Genomic DNA, 17,808 nt, shown 5'->3' on the forward strand with positions numbered 1-17,808 from the left:
AAACAAATGTGTCAAAATAAGGATAAATAGTAGATTATCCTTCTCCTCATGAATTTTTTTCAATCATGATGGATTGTTGAAGCAAAATTATAACACCATCTGATGTTGGGTTTCATGTATACAGAGAAACAGATAAGAAAACTGTATTTTAAAAGTGGGAGGGTAAAGGGACATAAATGAAAATAAGATTTCTACACTTTACTAGAATTGGTAAAATTATGGTCATAGTACATTGTGATATTACATATGTGTATTTTAATACCTAGAGCAAAAATTAAAAAAAACTATACAAGGAATTCCCTGGTGGTCCAGTGGTTAGGCCTCTGTGCTTCCACTGCTGGGGGCCTGGGTACAATCCCTAGTCCAGGAACTAAGATCCTTCATGCCATAAGGGGGGCAAAAAAAAAAAATCTATATAAAAGGATATACTAAAAAAATGTAAATAAAAAATGGAATTCTAAAAAAACATTCAAGCAACCTACAGTTAGGCAAGAAAAGGAAAACAGAGGAATGAGAAATTGAGGGGAAAATAAAAAGCAAATAAGAAAACATTAGACTTTAGCCCTAAGGTATCAATGACTGTGCTAAAGGTAAATAGTATAAATACATGAATTAAAAATATCTCTGTATTTTAATGGCATTTAACAGAATGGCTTTTAAAAATACCCTACTATATGTTGTCTACAAGAAACTCACTTCAAATATAACATGGGTAGGTAGAAAGTAAAATGATAGAAAAGGATATACTATTTAAACATTAATTTATAAAACTAGGAGTGGCTATATTAATATAAGATAAAGTAGACTTCAGAGCAAACAAAATTATAGGGAAGAAGAGGAATATTACATAGTGATAAAAGAGTCAATTCACCAGGAAGACATAGCAATCCTAAATGTGTATGCACCAAACACAGGGCTTCAAAACACATGAAGTAAACTCTAATAGAACTGGAAAGAGAAACAGACATATCTATAACTATAGTTGGAAACTTCAATATTCATTCTTCACAATAGAACTACTAAACATAAAATCAGCAAGATTATACAGCTCAACAACATCATAAAACAAGAGGACCTAATTTATAGGACACTCCACCCAAAAACATCATAATTCACATTCTTTTCAAATACCATTCACCAAGATAGCTCATATTCTGAGTCATAAAACAAACTTCAACAAAATGTCAAAGAACTGATATCATACAGAGTATATTCTCAGACCATAATGGAATCAAATTAGAAATCAATAACAAAGTCAACAGGAAAATCCCCCAATACTAGGAAACTAAATAACACATTTTTCATTAATCCATAGGTCGAAAGGAAATCTCAAGGGAAATCTTAAAAAATATACTGAACTGAATAAAACTGAAAATACAACACATCAAAATTTGTGGAATGTAGCTAAAATAGTGCTGGCATGGGAATTTAGAACTAAATGCTTACATTAGAAAAGAGGAAAGGTCTCAAATCAATCATATAAGCTCCCATCACAGGAGACTAGAAAAAGAAGGACAAAAGAAAATGAACCCAAAGTGAGCAAGCAGAAGGAAGGAAATAACAAAGATAAGAACAGAAATCAACGAAATTTAAAAACAATAAGAGAAAATCAATTAAACAAAAAGCTGTTTCTCTGAAAAGGTCAATAAAATTTATAAACCTATAGAACTAATTGACTAAGATAAAAAAGAGAGAAGACATAAATCACGAATATCACAAATGAGCCAGAGAAATCTTTCCACAGATCCTGCAGCCAACTAAAAGGAAAATAAAGTTCTCAACCCAGTACCCAAAGTCTTTGGAAGAAAGATGCCATGGAAATGTTTGCCTATAGCAAACATATAGTCAATCCGTAACCAAAATATTCGTTTTAAAATGCCACTATTTGCTTTTTTTTTTCTTTCTCTCTCTCTTTTTTTTTTTTTTTTTTGGCCACATTGTGTGGTTTGTGAGATCTCAGTTCCCTAACCAGAGATTGAACCCAGGCCACAGCAGTGAAAGCCCAGAATCCTAACCACTAGGCAACCAGAGAACACCCCCAATTTTGGAAAAGAAACTTGCAAATTATTGTATTTCTTTGACATTAGGAACACCCCCCCCCCAAAAAAAAAGCTACCATATGATTCAGGAATTCCACTTCTGGGAATGAATATATCCAAAGGAATGGAAATCAGGATCTCGTGAGATATCTGCACGCCCATGTTCAAGGTAGCAATATTCACAAGAGCCAAGGTATGGAGGCAACCTAAGTGTGTGTCAACAGATCAAGTAATGGATCAAGTAAATATGATATATGTGTGTATATATATATATATTTATTTAATTTATTTATTTTTACACCATATATTCAAGAATATCATTTAGCCTTAAAAAAAAGAGAAGGAAATCCTATTATTTGTGACATTGATGAATCTGGAGGGCATTATGTTAAGTGAAATAAGTCAGAGAAAGACAAATACTGCATGGTATCACTTACATGTGAAATTTTTTTTAAAAGTTAAACTGATAGAAACAGAGAATAGAATAGTGGTTGCCAGGGACTGATGGGGTAGGGAAAACCGAGAGATGTTGGTGTAATGGTATAAACTTCCAGGGAATTCCTGGGTGGTTCAGTGGTTAGGACTCTGTGCCTCCACAACAGGGAACATAGGTTTGGTCCTTGGTCTGGGAACTAAGATCCCACATGCCACATGAGCCAAAAAAAAAAAAAAAAAAAAAAAAAACTACAAACTTTCAGCTATAAAATGAAGAAGGTCTGAGAATCTAATGTATAACATCATGAGTATAGTTGATAATACTATATTGTATAATTGAAATTGCTAAGAAAGTAGAACTTAAATGTTCTTACCAAAGAAAAAGAAAGGGAGAGTAAATATGTGAGATGATGGATGTGTTTGTATTTTTTAAAAGAAAAGAATACTATGGGGAATTCCCTGGTAGTCCAGTAACTAGGACTCTGAACTTCGACTGCAGGGGACATGGGTTCAATCCCTGGTCAGGAAACTAAGATCCTGAATGCCATGTGGTGTAAAAATAAATAATTTTTTTAAAAAAAGGAATACTATGAAAAACCCTATGTGTATAAATTCAACAACTTAGATAAAATGGACTGATTCCTTGAAAAACACAAAATATCATAACTCAGAAAATATGAAATTTATAACCTGAATCGTCCAATAACTATTAAAGAAATTAGATTTGTAATTTAAAAGGTCTTGGGAAGAAAAGTTCCAGGTCCACATGGTTTCACTGGAAAATTCTACCAAACATTTAAAGAATTAACACCAATTTTCCACAGTCTTTTCCAGAATATCAAAGAGAAGGGAGCATTTCTGTGTAAGGGGTTTCCAAGACCATCCCTGTGCTCATGCGCAATGATTCACTAGGACCTCAGCATACAATCAGACTCAAGGCTATTATTTATTACAGTGAAAGAGAACGGAGCAAAATCTTCAAAGGAAAAAGGCACATGGGCAAAATCCAGAGAAAACCAGTACAAGGTTCTAAGAGTCCTCTCCCAGTGGAGTCACACAAGATATACTCACGTCCTCCAGCAGAGTTGTGACAACACATGTTAAATGCTGTCTATCAGGGAAGCTCATTAGAAACTTAGTTCCTAGGGTATTTATTGAGAGTTGATCATATAGGCACTCGCTGCTTAGCACTTACCAAAATTCCAGACTCCTAGAAGGAAAGCAGATGATCAACATAAACCATACTGTTTGTACAGTTTAGGCTGAGTGGGATATTCTTATCAGTCCTTGGAATGGGAGGAACTCACCCCAAATCCAAGTTTCCAGATGCCATCAAAGAACCAACTTTGCAAACAGGACTTTCAAAGGATAACAGTCGGCCTGCTATGTTAACTCTTCCGCACAGCTTGGAAATCAGGAGACTTGAATTTTAGTCCCAGCATAAATCACATTTGTACAAACAGTTTAGGCATAGTGAGTCACTCTTATCAGTTCTGGGGATGGTGGAAATCCTCCTGAAATCCCAGTTCCCAGAGGCCCACCAAGGGCCTGCTATGTTAACTCTTTTCTGTACAACTTCTCTACTCATATTATGAGGCCAGTATTCACCTAATACAAAAACCAGACAAACACACTATGAAAAAACTCTCCAAACTTCTTTTAGGGACTTTGACACAGAAATCTGCAACAAATTATTCTATATAGAATCCAGAAAGGTATAAAAACAATTATACCATCACCAAGTAGGGTTTATTCCAGTTATGCAAGATTAGTTAAAAAATCAATATTCAATCAATGTAAACCAAACTATGATATCCACAGGCTATAGAAGAAAAATCATATGTTCATATCAAGTAATGTAGAAAAAGCATGACAAAATTCACCACTCATTCATGATAAAAACTCTCAGCAAATTAGGAATAGAAGGGTATCTGCTCAACTTGACAAAAAAAGCATCTACAAAAACAAACACACAGCAACTAACAGTTTTCTTAATGGTGAAAGACAGAATGTTTCCCCCTAATATAGGGAACAAGGGAAGGATGTCTGCTCAGGCCACTCTGAAAGTTCTCATCTGCACAATAAGGCAAGAAAAGGAAATAAAAGGCATACTGATTGGAAAGGAAGAAATAAAACTGTCCATACTCATGGACAACATGATTGTCTATGGAGAAAATCCCAAAGAATCTATGCAAAAAACTGCTAAGACTAATTAATAAGTGGATTCAACAAAGTCAAAGGCTTTCCTCAGCTGCCACTAAAGTACACGGTCCTTCCAAGGAAGCTAAGGCCCTGTTGGGGTGAGACCCTCATTTCATCTGGGCGACTAGCAGCGTTCCCAGCAGCCCCCACCTGGCACTCGCCCGCACCATAGCCTCCTTGGAGCTCTCCTGCATCTACTCGGCCCTCATCCTGCAGGACACAGTGTAAGATCAATGCCCTCATTAAAGCAGCCAGTGTAAGTGTTGAGCCTTTCTGACCAGGCTTGTTTGGGAAGGCTTTGGCCAATGTCAACATTGGTAGCCTCATCTGCAACGTGGGGGCCGGAGGACTTGCCCCAGTAGCTGGTGCTGATCCTGCAGGAGGTCCTGTTCCCTCCACCACTGCTGCCTCAGCTAAGAAGAAAGTAAAAGCAAGGAAAGAAGAATCTGAAGAGTCTAATGATGACATGGGCTTTGGTCTTTTTGACTAAACCTTTTTAGTAACACATTCAATAAAAAGCTGAGCTCTTTGCTGCAAAAAAAAAAAAAGGCAAAGAACAAGATCAACACCCCAAATTAACTGTGTTTCTATATATTAATAATGAATAAAGAAGTTGAAATTCTAAACACAATATTATTTACAGTCACTCCAAAGAAAATGAAATATTAAGTGGTATACACTTAACAAAACATGTACACGATCTGCATGCTGAAAATTCCGAAATGCAATAAAAGAAATCAAAGAATATCTAAATAAATGGAGAGATATATATTGTGTTTATAGGTTAGAAGACTCAGTATAGTATAGATTTCAATTCGCCCCAAACTGATCTATAGTTTCAACACAATTCCTATCAAAATCCCAGCAAGGTTCTTGTAGATAGAGACAGGCTCATTCCAAAATTTATATAGAAAGGCAAAAACCTTGAATGGTTAAAACAGTTTTGAAGAAGAATAAAGAAATACATACCTACAGTAATCAAGATTGTTTGGTGTTGTACAGCAGAAACCAATTCAACATTGTAAAGTGATTATCTTCCAATTAAAAATAAATTTTAAGAAAGACTGCTTGGTATTCACAGAGGGATAGACAGGTATAACAGGAAAACAGAATGGTGAACCTAGAAATAGCCCCCAAACAGCCAAATACAATATGCCCAGCTGATTTTGACACAGGTGCAAAAGCAATTCAATGGAAGAAAAAATAGTTATTTTAACAAATTGTGTTTCAGCCATCAGACATTCATAGGCAAAAATATGAACCTTGACCTCAAGTTCACATTTTATACAAAAATTAATTCAAATGAATCATGGCCTTATATGTAAAATATAAAACGATAATACTTTTACAAGGACATACAAGAGAAAATTTTGTGGGACCTAGGGCTAGCTGAAATTTTTCTCAGACATGACACCAATCCATGATACATAAATGCAAAGATTGATAAGTTGGACTTCATCAAAATTAAAAGTTTTGACCTTCAAAATCTCTTAAAAGGATGAAAAGACCAGTTACAGACTGGGAAAATATTTGCAGATCACTTATCTGACAGAGAACTTGTATCTAGAATATATAAGGAATTCTCAAAATGTAATGGGCAGGGCTTCCCTGATGGCTCAGTAGTGAGGAATTCGCTTGCCAATGCAGGAAACACAGGTTCGATCTCTAGTCCAGGAAGATCCCACATACCAGGGAGCAACTAAGCCCCTGTGCCACAACTATTGAGCCTGTGCTCTAGAGCCTAGGAGCCACAACTACTGAGCTCACGTGCCACAGCTCCTGAAGTCTGCATGCCCTGGAGCCCGTGCTCCACAACAAGGGAAGTCACCGCAATGAGAAGCCCCTGCTTGCCACAACTAGAGAAAAGACTGCATAGCAACAAAGACCCAGCAGAGCCACACACACAAAAAAATTTACTGTTGTGGGCAAAATACATGAGCAGACATTTCACTAAAGAGGATATACAAATGGCAGATAAGCATATAAAAAGATGTTTAACAACATCAGCTATTGGGGAAATGCAATTTAAAACAAAGAGGTATCACAACACATCTATTAGAATGATAAAAATAAAAACACAGCCACTATACCAAATGCAGACAAAGATGTAGAGAAACTGGATCTCTACATTGCTGGTGGGAATGTAAAATGGTATAGACAGTCTGGAAATTTTTGGCAGTTTCTTATAACACTAAACATACTCATACCATCCAACCTAGCAATTACACTCCTGGGTATTTGCCACAGAGAAGTTAATGTTTACACAAGAAACTCTGCATGAATATTCATCAAAATTTTATTCTTATACACAAAAATTGAAAACAACCCTAATACGCATCCAGGTGAATAGTTAAACAGTAGTACATCCATAGCAATACTACCACTCAGCAATAAAAAGGAATGATCTATTGATATGTGCAACTACTTGGATGATTCACAAGGAAATGATGCTGAAATGAAGAAAAGCCAGTTTCAAAAGGTATGATTCCATTCACATGTGATAAAATTGCACAGTTCTATACATACAGACACAGAAATGAGTGCATTTAAAACTGGCGAAATCTAAGTTAAGGACTGTGGCTTGTACCAATGTCAATATCTTGGTTATGTAAGATATTACCATTGGGGAAAATTGGGTGAAGAGCACTTCAAACTGTTTTGTAATACTTTTTTTTTTTTTTTACAGATCCTGTGAATCTATAATTATTTCAAAATAAGTATAATATTGAGGTAAGGCTTCCCTGGTAGTTCAGCTGGTAAAGAATCTGCCAACAATGCAGGAGACCTGGGTTCCTTTCTTGAGATGGGAAGATCCCGGGAGGAGGGCATGGCAAACCACTCCAGTATTCTTGCCTGGAGAATCCCCATGGACAGAGGAGCTTGGTGGGCTACAGTCCATGGGGTCACAAAAAGTCGGACACGACTGAGCGACTAAGCACAGCACAGTCCAGCAATACTGAGGTAAATAAAAGGAGGATAATAAATAAATGAGGTAAGTCTGAAGGACCACGAATATTTTAGAATTCACATATTTGCACATTATGAAATAGAACTACATCTTTAATACTGAAAACAGACAAAATACAAAAAGAGCCCACATTTTTGTTTAGCCTAGAAATGTGAATGAAAATGACAATTATGAGTTCATGGTAAAGAGTTTGCTGCTTAAACATCTGTATGAGTCAGTTTTCATCCAGAGACAGACACACAAAGACGCACACACAGTCACACTTATTCATTCATTGATTAGAAGACATTGGCTTACAAATGTGGGGCAGGCAAGGCAAATCCAAAATCTATAGGGCACGCAATCAGAAAGGAATGACCAGACCCATACAGATTATCCAGGATAATCTCCCTCACTTTATGTCAACTGATCAGGAGCTTTAATTACACGAAAATACCTTCACAGCAACACCTCGGTTAGTGTTTGACTGAATAACTGGGGGCTGTACCCTAACCAAGTTGACTCATCAAAAAGCCACACCTCATAAACCACTTGTGCCTGCAACTGAATAAATTTATTCTGTGAATAGCCACTTCGGCTTGAATATTATTATAGGTGTAATTCAAGCGCAAACGGCTTAAATCAATAGTGACCGACAACAAGTTGCATACAGGAGGGTCCACTTATAGAACTTCAGAGTTGAAAGGGGCCATGAAAAGCTTAGGTAGCATTTCAACACAACCCAGGCACCTCCCCATCGTCGGCGTCTCCCTCCCTCAGAGGTGGTGAGGCGCCTCCAGGCTGCAGCGCACCCAGCAGGAGCTGAGAGGAACCCACCTGGAGCCCCGCGCGGCGCGTGCGGGAGCACTAAGTGGGCGGGGCCTCAAGGCGCGCGGCGGTGGCAAACTGCGCCCGGCCCGCCAGAAGAGCGCGCGGCGGTCAGAGCGGTCGGACAGCAGGGAGCCAGAGACGGGTAGGGCGAGCGCGGCCGGCGGTTGGCTGCGGGTGGGGGGGCGGTTGGAGTGGAACGCGGAGGTTGGGGAGACGGTGGAGAAGGAAGGAAGGGGAAGAGGCGGAGCGTGGGAGCGCACAGTGTCAGGAATACAATAGTGTTCCGCGCCGCTTCAGCCGCTGCCGCCGCCGCCTCCTTCGCTGCCGCCGCCGCCCAACCGCCTGCCCAGCGCTGAGGCCTGACGGGCCGGGCGGGCGGGCGAGGGCCGAGGGCGGGAGCTGAGGCGCGGGGGCCGGCCCCGGCGGATCCGGCGGCGGGGCGGAGGGCGGGGGGTAAGGGAGGAGATTAGGGGGCAGGTGCGAGGGAGGGGAGAGAAGAAAGCGAGCGGTTCAGGGGGCGGTTACCACCTCTACCGGACTCGCCCGGCACGTTGCCGGGCCCTAGTGTGGAGCCGGGAAGGAGCAGCGGTCGCGCCGCGCCAAGGTAGGCGCCGCTGACGCTGGACGCGGGGCGAGCGGGTTTGGGGGGCGTCGCGTCGGGTGGGTAGCGGGAGTGGCGGCCTCAGGGAGTGGAAACGGGCGCCACGGAGCGCAACGTCCCAGACCAACCTCGCCGCGCTCCGGGTCGGTCCGGCTCCACACGGCGGTGGCCTCCGGCGTCCCCAGAGCCTTGGAGCCGAGAGCGTGTGTGGGCTGAGGTAAAGTGCCCGGTGGCTCCTCGGCCGGCTCCGGGCAGCGCTGGGTGGCCGGCCCGGGGGCGTGGGTGGTGGGGGCGGCCGGCCGGGTTCGGCTGCGGCTACACTCGGGCAGAAATTGAGCGCCATAACTGTTGCGGCCGTTTCCTCCGGTGCCCCCTCCTGGCGCCCCCTCCCTCCCGGTTCACTGCCTGCTCTCGGGGCTCCCGGGGTCCGACCCGCGGCGTGAGGACGCGCTCTGCGGGCCTCCTGGGGCCGGATGCTCCAGGGAGCGGGGGCGCACCCCGACTGTTTCGCTGTTGAGGGGCGGGAAGAACCGAGTCCCAGAGACTGGGGGCCCGGCGGTGCGGGCGGCGGCGTGGTCCCGCCGTTAGTGAGCCCCGGCGTCCCGCGGGCTGACGAACTTTCCCTCCCCCTCGCGTTATTGTTCCAGAGCTGCCGGTCCGGGCCGCAGCGACCGGAGAGTGCCGGGCGGTCCGGGGGGGCGGGGGTGGGAAAAACGGGAGGGCTTTCCGAATCTTACGGGAAAATTTTTCCCACAGCTGGGCACGGAAAACTTAACTTTTCTCAGCGATTGAGTTGGTTTTATTCCCCACGCCATGGTGATATCGATTAAAGAAAAAAAAAAAAAGTCTGCCTCCAATCTTTTCCTCTCGCTTTTCTCGAGCTACTGCTTCGGTGAAGTCCGACTTTAAATTGCACGCGGTAACCAACCTGCGTTTATTATTTGTGAGGGGGGAAAGCGGGGGGAGGGACCCCGAGTGTGGGACCATAATGGTGGTATGTGAAGGCATGTTTAGAAGTTGGTATCATTGTGTAGCCCTGGGACATATGCAGCTCCTAAGCATTTGGCAAGAAACTTGTTTGGCCGCTTCTCTGACTTTCTGAGATGCAAGGAAATCCATGCTCTCAGATGTTCATGGGGTTGTTTTGGATGTGAGATCCGTTGATCTGTAAAGCTGAGGTTGAGATCCCCGTGTCCGCCCCCCTACCCCGCGGGCCTCCTCGGGGCCCCCCCCCCCACAGCGCGCGCGCCTGATTGTGTAAGAAATCAAAACCGTGTTGATGGTGATTCCAGTGGCCTGGAGGGAAAGGCGACCTCATTCTCTGATAAAGATAACTGTCTGCTTCTCTCTAAACTGGCAAAGTAATGGAAAATAATTTAGGTAAAGACTGGTTGCACAACATCTTGGCTTAGTTTAAGCAACCCAGAATCCACTTTCCCAGAGTAGTTCTCTTAAATACCTTCCCTGCAGCCATTTCTTGTCAGCCTGGGGGGTGAGGTGGCGGGGGGTGGGGGTGGCGGTGAGAAAGGAGTCGGCCTGAACAAAGCATTCTATTTTTATTTAATACTTTCATAACATCTGTAAACAATGGGAATGTGGATCCTAGGCCTCTGTACCCTTTAAATAGTGTAGTTCTCTTGCTTTTATAGCATCATGTGGGTAAGTGAAATAGATGTAGTTTTTTTCCCCCTCTCTTCTGTTTATAGCCTAGGAGTAAGGATCCCACCTGCTAACGCAGCAGACTTGGGTTTGATCCCTGGGTTGGGAAGATCCCCTGGAGGAGGGCACGGCAACCCACTCCAGTATTCTTGCCTGGAGAATCCCATGGACCAGAAGAGCCTGGCAGGCTATAAGTCCATAGGATCGCAAAGAGTCCGACTTGACTTAGCAGGCAGGCATTCTATCTACCTTTATAACGTGTCATTTTCTTTTTCATCTAAAGTGAGCTCTGAATTTAAATACTTGAACTATAAGAGGGTAAAAACTCTCTCCAAGGGTGAAAGAATTACATGAGATCTTCTCAGTGTTAGCTGCCATCACTGACACGTTTTCTTCAACTGTGCTCTTCTCTACAGTTTTGTTTGCTTGAGAAATGCTTGTAACCTAGTCTTGGTGCCTTGGCAGAGTTTCTTGCATTCTTCGTCCAGTCATTTCTGAAATATTCAGGGGTCCTTGTCTGGTTCTAGAACCTACACTTTCATTCTCCCACTTTTCTGAGTCGTGTTGCTGTGAGTTGGTGAATCTTGGTCACAGGTAGGGGAGAGTGAAGAAGGGCCTCTCAGTCCTTCCTGAAGTGTTTGTGATCAGTTGGCCACCAGGAGAGACTTGGAAGCAGCCTGAGGGGCACCTGTGACCCACCTTCTGGCCTGTAGAGAAGGTTTCTAGGAGCAGGACAGATGATGGTTCATGGCTCTCATAGTTGAGTTGTATGGGTTAGAGAAAGTTAAAATATTTAAGAACAAAGGATGTTGAAGGCTGTAGGTTGAATATGAATTTCTTTGGTAATGCTTGTCTTTTTTCTCCTTTGTGTTCCACCAACTCTAACAACCCATTTCTCCCCTAAGCTACACAAAGCCATTTCTTCTTTATACATACTTTGAGGTATGGCTGGAACTAAGCAAGTATTTGGGGGGGAGGCATGAGGCAGAAGGCATTGGGTGCTTTTGAAGACATGGCATTACAGAGGGCTCTAATAAGCCTTGATCAGGGATACAGAGGTTGAACATTGTGTAGGACATAATGCATCTACCTCCTCATAGAGCTTACACGAAACAGGAGCTGAGGAAGGTAGAGATCATATGCTGGTTTACATTAAGAAAATCTCATCCAAGGATAACTTACTATGATCTTCATTTGTCTCACCTTATAGGTGAGGGTTGAGTGTTGGGTGACACCCATGTGGCACTCTTCTGAAATGGCTAATATGGGGACACTTGAATGATTTCAAGTTTCTATCTGTTGTCCTACTTACAGTGGCTAGGAAAGCTGAAGCATTCTGTTTTGAGGAGTGGGGAAGGTCTAGGATGAGTAGGTAGAAGTGATGAATGAATAAAAGGGTGCTAGCAAGTGGTCATTACAGACCAAGTAACTACTGCTTTGAGTTTTCCGTTTTCTGGAATCTTCGTGATTCCCCCAGGGTTATTTTTTCTTACTCTCTGTAAGTCTCTCCATAGACAATAGCAGCAAAGCTCTTACCATCAGATCTGTCTCTGTGCTGCTCTTGTGTGGGTGGAACAGTGAACAAGAAAGTGTGAGGAGAATTTGCCTGGCCCCATAACTGAGCTTGGGGAGGGGAAAGTAAGGACTCAGAGGGTAGCTGACTGAAGAAAGTAGGGTGCTTGGTGTGGGGAATAGTACTGGAGCTTTGTCCAATAGGAGATACCTATGCATTCATTAGTACTCTTCAAGCAATAAATAATTTAATCTCTGTCCCAACCCAGAAGTGGTGGCTGAGCCCTGTTGCCCATGGGATTTTTGTCCTTTGATATTGGCTGATAGGCAAGGAAACATGACTCTGGAGTGTGTTTTTTGGAACAGGTAACAAGGTAATATGGTACCAGCATGGCCAGTACCTTGTGTGTTCAATCCCCTGGGAATATCTTTTTTTTTTAATTTCAAATTTTCAGAACTTTTTATTTTGATATAATATTATAATTACAGAAAAGTTGCAAAAATAGTACAAAGAACTCCTGTATTCCTTTTACTCAAACTTACCATTTACTAACAGTTTGCTCCCATTTGCTTTATCATTTGCTCTGTTTTCTTTTATGACCCATTTGAAAGTAACCATTGAGATATTTGTCAAAGGCATCTGCTCATGAGGGTGGCTCGAATGCAGCTGCTGGGTATAGCAAAATATTGGTGAGTGGTCTACCTAAAGTTGTAAAATACCCATTTGTAAATAACATGGAATCTCTGGTGCTAGATATAGAAATCATTATCAGTTGTAAAAGTGGTTAAGATAAACTCCCTTTTTGTTGTCATTTTTGTCAAATTTGTTTTTAGCTATGCCAAACTTTAATATTTTTATGAAAATTCATTCTGCCACTCCCCAACTTTGTACTTATTATATATTCTCCAACATTTTAATTTATTTAACAAATTTGTTTGCTAGGGGTATAAGAGGTAAAAGATATTCATCCCCTTGAAAGCTCAACATCCAGTGGAAAGGTAAGGAAATCTACCATCTCAATCAAGGGGAAGAGTATTCTGCTGAAGGAATTTACACGGCTGATTGGAACATCAGGCTGGTTAAGGATTTGAAGAGTTAAATACCTGGGTGTCGTTTGGGAAGTATGTAAATATGAAGATTCATTTTTTCTGATGCTCGCTGCTCTTAGTTGACAAGGTTCATGAGTTAGAGAAACCTTTGGTGTCATATACAGCACAGGCTGTAGGGTCATGCCAACTTGGATTTTAATCCATCACTTGATTTTGACCAGTTACTTAACTTCACTGTGCCTCGGTTTCTTCATCTGCCAAAACGCACTTTTGAGGTAATAATTGCTCTATAATAAACATTCATCTTCCCTTCCAGAATTGCATTATGGGGGAAATAGCATGAAAGGGATTAGGTATTAAGGTGAAATCCAAGGAGGTGTTTCTATTTTTCTACAAATAAATATCTAATTACTAATTGTACTAAATTGCGATGAAGATTTACTATGAGGTAATAGCAATAACAGCAGTGATGATTTGTTAACCATTTCTTGTGTGCTAAGCATTGTGCTAAGTGCTTATCACAGGGTTTCTTTCTGAGATATGAAGCCCAAAGAGGTGAAGCAAAGGTAACTTGCCTAAAGTCAAACAGCAAGTAAGACATAGAATGCTTCAGAGAGGGAGATGGAGACCAGCATGGTGCCTTGGATCCTGAAGGCTTAGCAGGAAAAAGCAGGGTAAAAGAGAGAAGGGATTGCCAGGCAGAGGGAACAGCAGGTGTTGTAAGGGCACTGAGGTGGGAGAGAGGTGGAAAGGATCCAAAGAGGTTTGACTAGGACCTGGAGAAAGAGATGAGACAGGCAGGGTAAGATTGACAGGGTCTTATGGGACCTCGTTAAGGAGCTTGTGTTTTACTCCAAGGGCTGTAGGAGGCTGCTAGAAGGTGTTTCTGTGTGTGTATGTGTGAATCCAGAAAGGCATCTCCTGAAGCCTAAACAGAAGTGGCTTAAGAGAGTCATTTCCCTTTTAGTGTCTCACTTAGTGATCCAATAGAGGCAATGTTTCTGGCCCAAATGTGTAGATCTTAAACAGTTTTTACTGCCCACCATTAACATGGCTAAAATGAGTTGCTGTGTGTGATGCTGGAAGAAGCTGGTCCTGTGGAATGCTTCTAGAAGGAGGTTTAATTGGGCTCGTATTACCTGATGCTTTTTAGGCTGCGTTGAGGGAGCTCTTTCAGCTTTCACCAAGCCCTGTCAAATGGGGAAACAAGTAGAACTGAAAGAAAAAGTAATTCCTGGAAACCTAAGTTCATGTTAGAAATGGAACTGTTGATTATAAGACTTTGGTTTAAATATATCATGATAAAGATGCTTCATTGACTAAATGAAAATTTTTTGTGTTTTGTGTGTATGTGTGTTTTAGTGTGTGCCATCTGTGATGGCAGACAGCGCATTTGTGAGAATCCAGGAGGACTCAGGAATTTTTTCGATACTTACATATTTATTCTCATCCAGGTACTGCAGGTTTTTCTGTTTGGAACTATTATGTGCAGAGTAAACTTCATAGGGGAAGATCAGTGTTCTCTTCCCCTTTCCATATGTATTGGACCACAGATATATTTACTTTGGAGTAGCCTATGTCAGTTAACTTTTTTTTAGAGGAAGGGAGGGAGGGTGGTTAGCTGGCAACTGCATGATCTAGGATGGCCTTGCTCATACATCTGGTAGTTGCCAGGCTGGTTGGTCTAGGAGGCCCTAAGCTGGGATGGCTCATCCTCACTCCAAGTGGTCCCTCATCCAGCTGGCTAGTTTGGACTTGTTAACATCATAGTCTCAAAGGCGCAAAGAGTAGCAGATGAGAGCAGGCACCAAGGCAAAAGCACTTCTCAAGTGTCTGTCACATTTGATACTGTCCCATCAGCCAAACCACAGAAGTTCCTTGGCCAAGCCCAGAGTCATTGTGGGAGGGGACCATTACTGCAATAATGCATATTAATTATTAATAAATATAATCTGTTTTCCTTTGATAAATCATTTTAAACACTTACTTATAAATGTAGTGTATTCTCTTTTTTTTGCCACACCACACAGCATTGTGAGATCTTAGTTCCTCAACCAGGGATCAAACCTGTGCCCCTGGCATTAAAAGCACAGAGTCTTAACCACTGAACCACGAGGGAAGTCCCAATGTAGTGTATTCTTGAGACTAAATAATATGATTGTGCCATCTCTCTTTTATCGGTTTGAAGCTGAGTGATAGTTTTTCTGGAAGGAAGCCAAAGGGTGACAGTGTGGCTCAAGATACAGTCTCATGAGTGGCTTGGTTGCTCACTGATCTTATATGGCTATTATCAAAGGAGCCCCTGGGTTTCCTCAACCTCTGGTTCAAGCTTTAGCACAAAAACTGTAATGTGCTAGACTGCACTAGGTTTTGAGGTCAAGCAAAAAGATAGTTAATTGGGAATCCATCACTACCTGAAAGATGAGAGAAACTTCTGCAGCCTTTCTTCATAACCTTTATGTGAGTTACAATTTTACCTAAGAGAAGAAATCCTTATTTGGGCATTATAACAAGGACAAAGAATTCTGTGAGGTATGTTTTATTTGGTCAAAATTTTAAAATCTCTGTGTGGTTGCAATGGAGAATCCACTGTTGTGCTACAGAGTTAGTGGCCAGTGATTAGTAATTTGGGGCATCAGCCGGCTTTTGCTTGTGACGATTTTAGAAGTAACACCTTTTACATACCTGAAATAGGCTTTGCAACCAGCTTGTGGCCTGAAATATATTACATGAAAATTCAACTGGATCCTAGTAAGCACATGGGGAAAACTGAGTAGAAGGCTTTATTTTGTACATCTTAGAGCTCCAGAAAATTGCCTGGTGATAGAATCTCAGTATCTTTTTTTTCCTCTTAGGATAAAAATTAAACATCCCTGATATTTTAAGTCAGTGACTTGGAAATAGCCATCAAAATTATAAATGCACATATCATTTGACCCAGCAAACACTTGCAGAAATGAATTCAATAAATACTTGGATATTACTTGGAGTATTGCTTATAATAGCAAAAGAGTGGTTATAGCCTAAGGATCAATCAAGGCTTGATTTCTACAGTAAAATATTACATTGATATTGCATGATCTTCAAGATGTACAAAATGAAAAATAAAGCAAGAAATAGAGCACTGTATATTGTATACTAACATTTGTGTATAATAGTACTCTTGCCTGGAATATCCCATGGACGGAGGAGCCAGTAGGCTGCAGTCCATGGGGTCGCTAAGAGTCAGACACGACTGAACGACTTCACTTTCACTTTTCACTTTCATGCATCAGAGAAGGAAATGGCAACCCACTCCAGTGTTCTTGCCTGGAGAATCCCAGGGACGGTGGAGCCTGGCGGGCTGCCGTCTGTGGGGTCGCACAGAGTCGGACACGACTGAAGTGACTTAGCAGCAGCAGTGGGGCAGTAATGCATGCATTTTTGCTTATATAAGCATAAAATATTTCTGAAAGGATACTCAAGACACTGAGCTTTGAGGCACACATGGCTGGGATAGAGGGAGGGAAGGAGACTTCATTACATAAACTTTTATGTATACTTTTGGAATTTTAAGCCATGTGAATATATTACCCCATTTAAAAATTCAGGACATTTATCTAAAAACAAATGGTGTATGGTTATGGTGATATGAACTTATTGACCTGGTCAGAACTATCCTTGTTAAAAAATATATCCAGCCAGTTTTGTTTCCTAGAAATGCCTCAGAATAGCATACTTCTGAATTTTTAACTATAGCCCTACCTTTTCCAAAATGTCATATGAATGGAATAAATGCAATATGTAGCCTTTTTTGGTCTGCTTTTACATGATTCATCTAATAATACTTTTTCCTTTTTATCATTGAATTGCATTCCATTGTATGGACGTACCACAGTTGGTTCATTCACCTGTTTGAGGACACAACTTGGTTGTTTCCAGGCAATTATGAGTAAATCTGAATAAACATTTTTGTGTGGATATAAGTTTTCAGTTCACTTGGGTAAATGCCTAGGAATGGGATTGCAGAGTTTTTATAAGAAACTGCCAAACTATCTTCCAAAATGATTCTCTATCATTTTGCATTCCCACCAGCCATGAAAATGACTATGTCAAAGTTCATTTTCCTGTGTATGGATGTCCAGTAGTTCCAGAACCATTTGTTGAAAAGACTGTGTTTCTCCATTTAATTGCTTTTGTACTTCTGTCAATGCTTATGACATATGACAATGCTTGTGTGGGTCTATTTCTGAAATCTCTATTCTGATGAGTTGATCTGTGTGTCTATCACTTTGCCATTACCACACTGTCTTGAAAACAGTAGATTCATAGGATTCTTCAGTTCAGTTCAGTCGCTCAGTCGTGTCCGACTCTTTGCGACCCCATGAATCGCAGCACGCCAGGCCTCCCTGTCCATCACCAACTCCCGGAGTTCACTCAGACTCACGTCCATCGAGTCCAGTGATGCCATCCAGCCATCTCATCCTCTGTCGTCCCCTTCTTCTCCTGCTCCCAATCCCTCCCAGCATCAGAGTCTTTTCCAGTGAGTCAAC

General features: G+C 41.7%; 2 protein-coding genes across 3 annotated transcripts in view; both read left to right on the forward strand.

The window, feature by feature from the left end:
- Window positions 1-4,516: 4,516 nt before the first annotated feature.
- On the forward strand, window positions 4,517-5,194 carry LOC102173078 (60S acidic ribosomal protein P1-like). Its single transcript, XM_018043625.1, has 3 exons — window positions 4,517-4,560; window positions 4,805-4,898; window positions 4,972-5,194. Exons 1-3 carry the CDS (start codon window positions 4,517-4,519, stop codon window positions 5,164-5,166), a joined length of 333 nt encoding a protein of 110 aa, XP_017899114.1. The 3' UTR covers window positions 5,167-5,194.
- Window positions 5,195-8,421: 3,227 nt separating this feature from the next.
- The window catches only part of JADE3 (jade family PHD finger 3), a 113,362-nt gene continuing 103,975 nt past the window's right edge, over window positions 8,422-17,808 (forward strand). Inside the window, exon 1 of one of the 2 annotated variants that reach the window (XM_018043969.1) lies at window positions 8,422-8,596. The gene's annotated coding sequence lies outside the window, so the exon portion shown is untranslated. Of the gene's footprint in view, window positions 8,597-8,954; window positions 9,059-17,808 lie in introns of those variants that run through there. The other variant, XM_018043970.1, reaches the window with a different exon arrangement.

The sequence above is a fragment of the Capra hircus genome (genome assembly GCF_001704415.2).
Source record: "Capra hircus breed San Clemente chromosome X unlocalized genomic scaffold, ASM170441v1, whole genome shotgun sequence".
Classification (NCBI taxonomy): domain Eukaryota; kingdom Metazoa; phylum Chordata; class Mammalia; order Artiodactyla; family Bovidae; genus Capra; species Capra hircus.

Bases quoted from the DNA above. Each gene is read 5' to 3' on its own strand.
- LOC102173078 (XM_018043625.1), top strand. From the start codon at position 4,517: ATGTCTGCTCAGGCCACTCTGAAAGTTCTCATCTGCACAATAAG. The intron at 4,561-4,804 runs GCAAGAAAAGGA...CTGGGCGACTAG, and splicing joins GTTCTCATCTGCACAATAAG to CAGCGTTCCCAGCAGCCCCC. The intron at 4,899-4,971 runs GTGTAAGATCAA...TTGTTTGGGAAG, and splicing joins CCCTCATCCTGCAGGACACA to GCTTTGGCCAATGTCAACAT.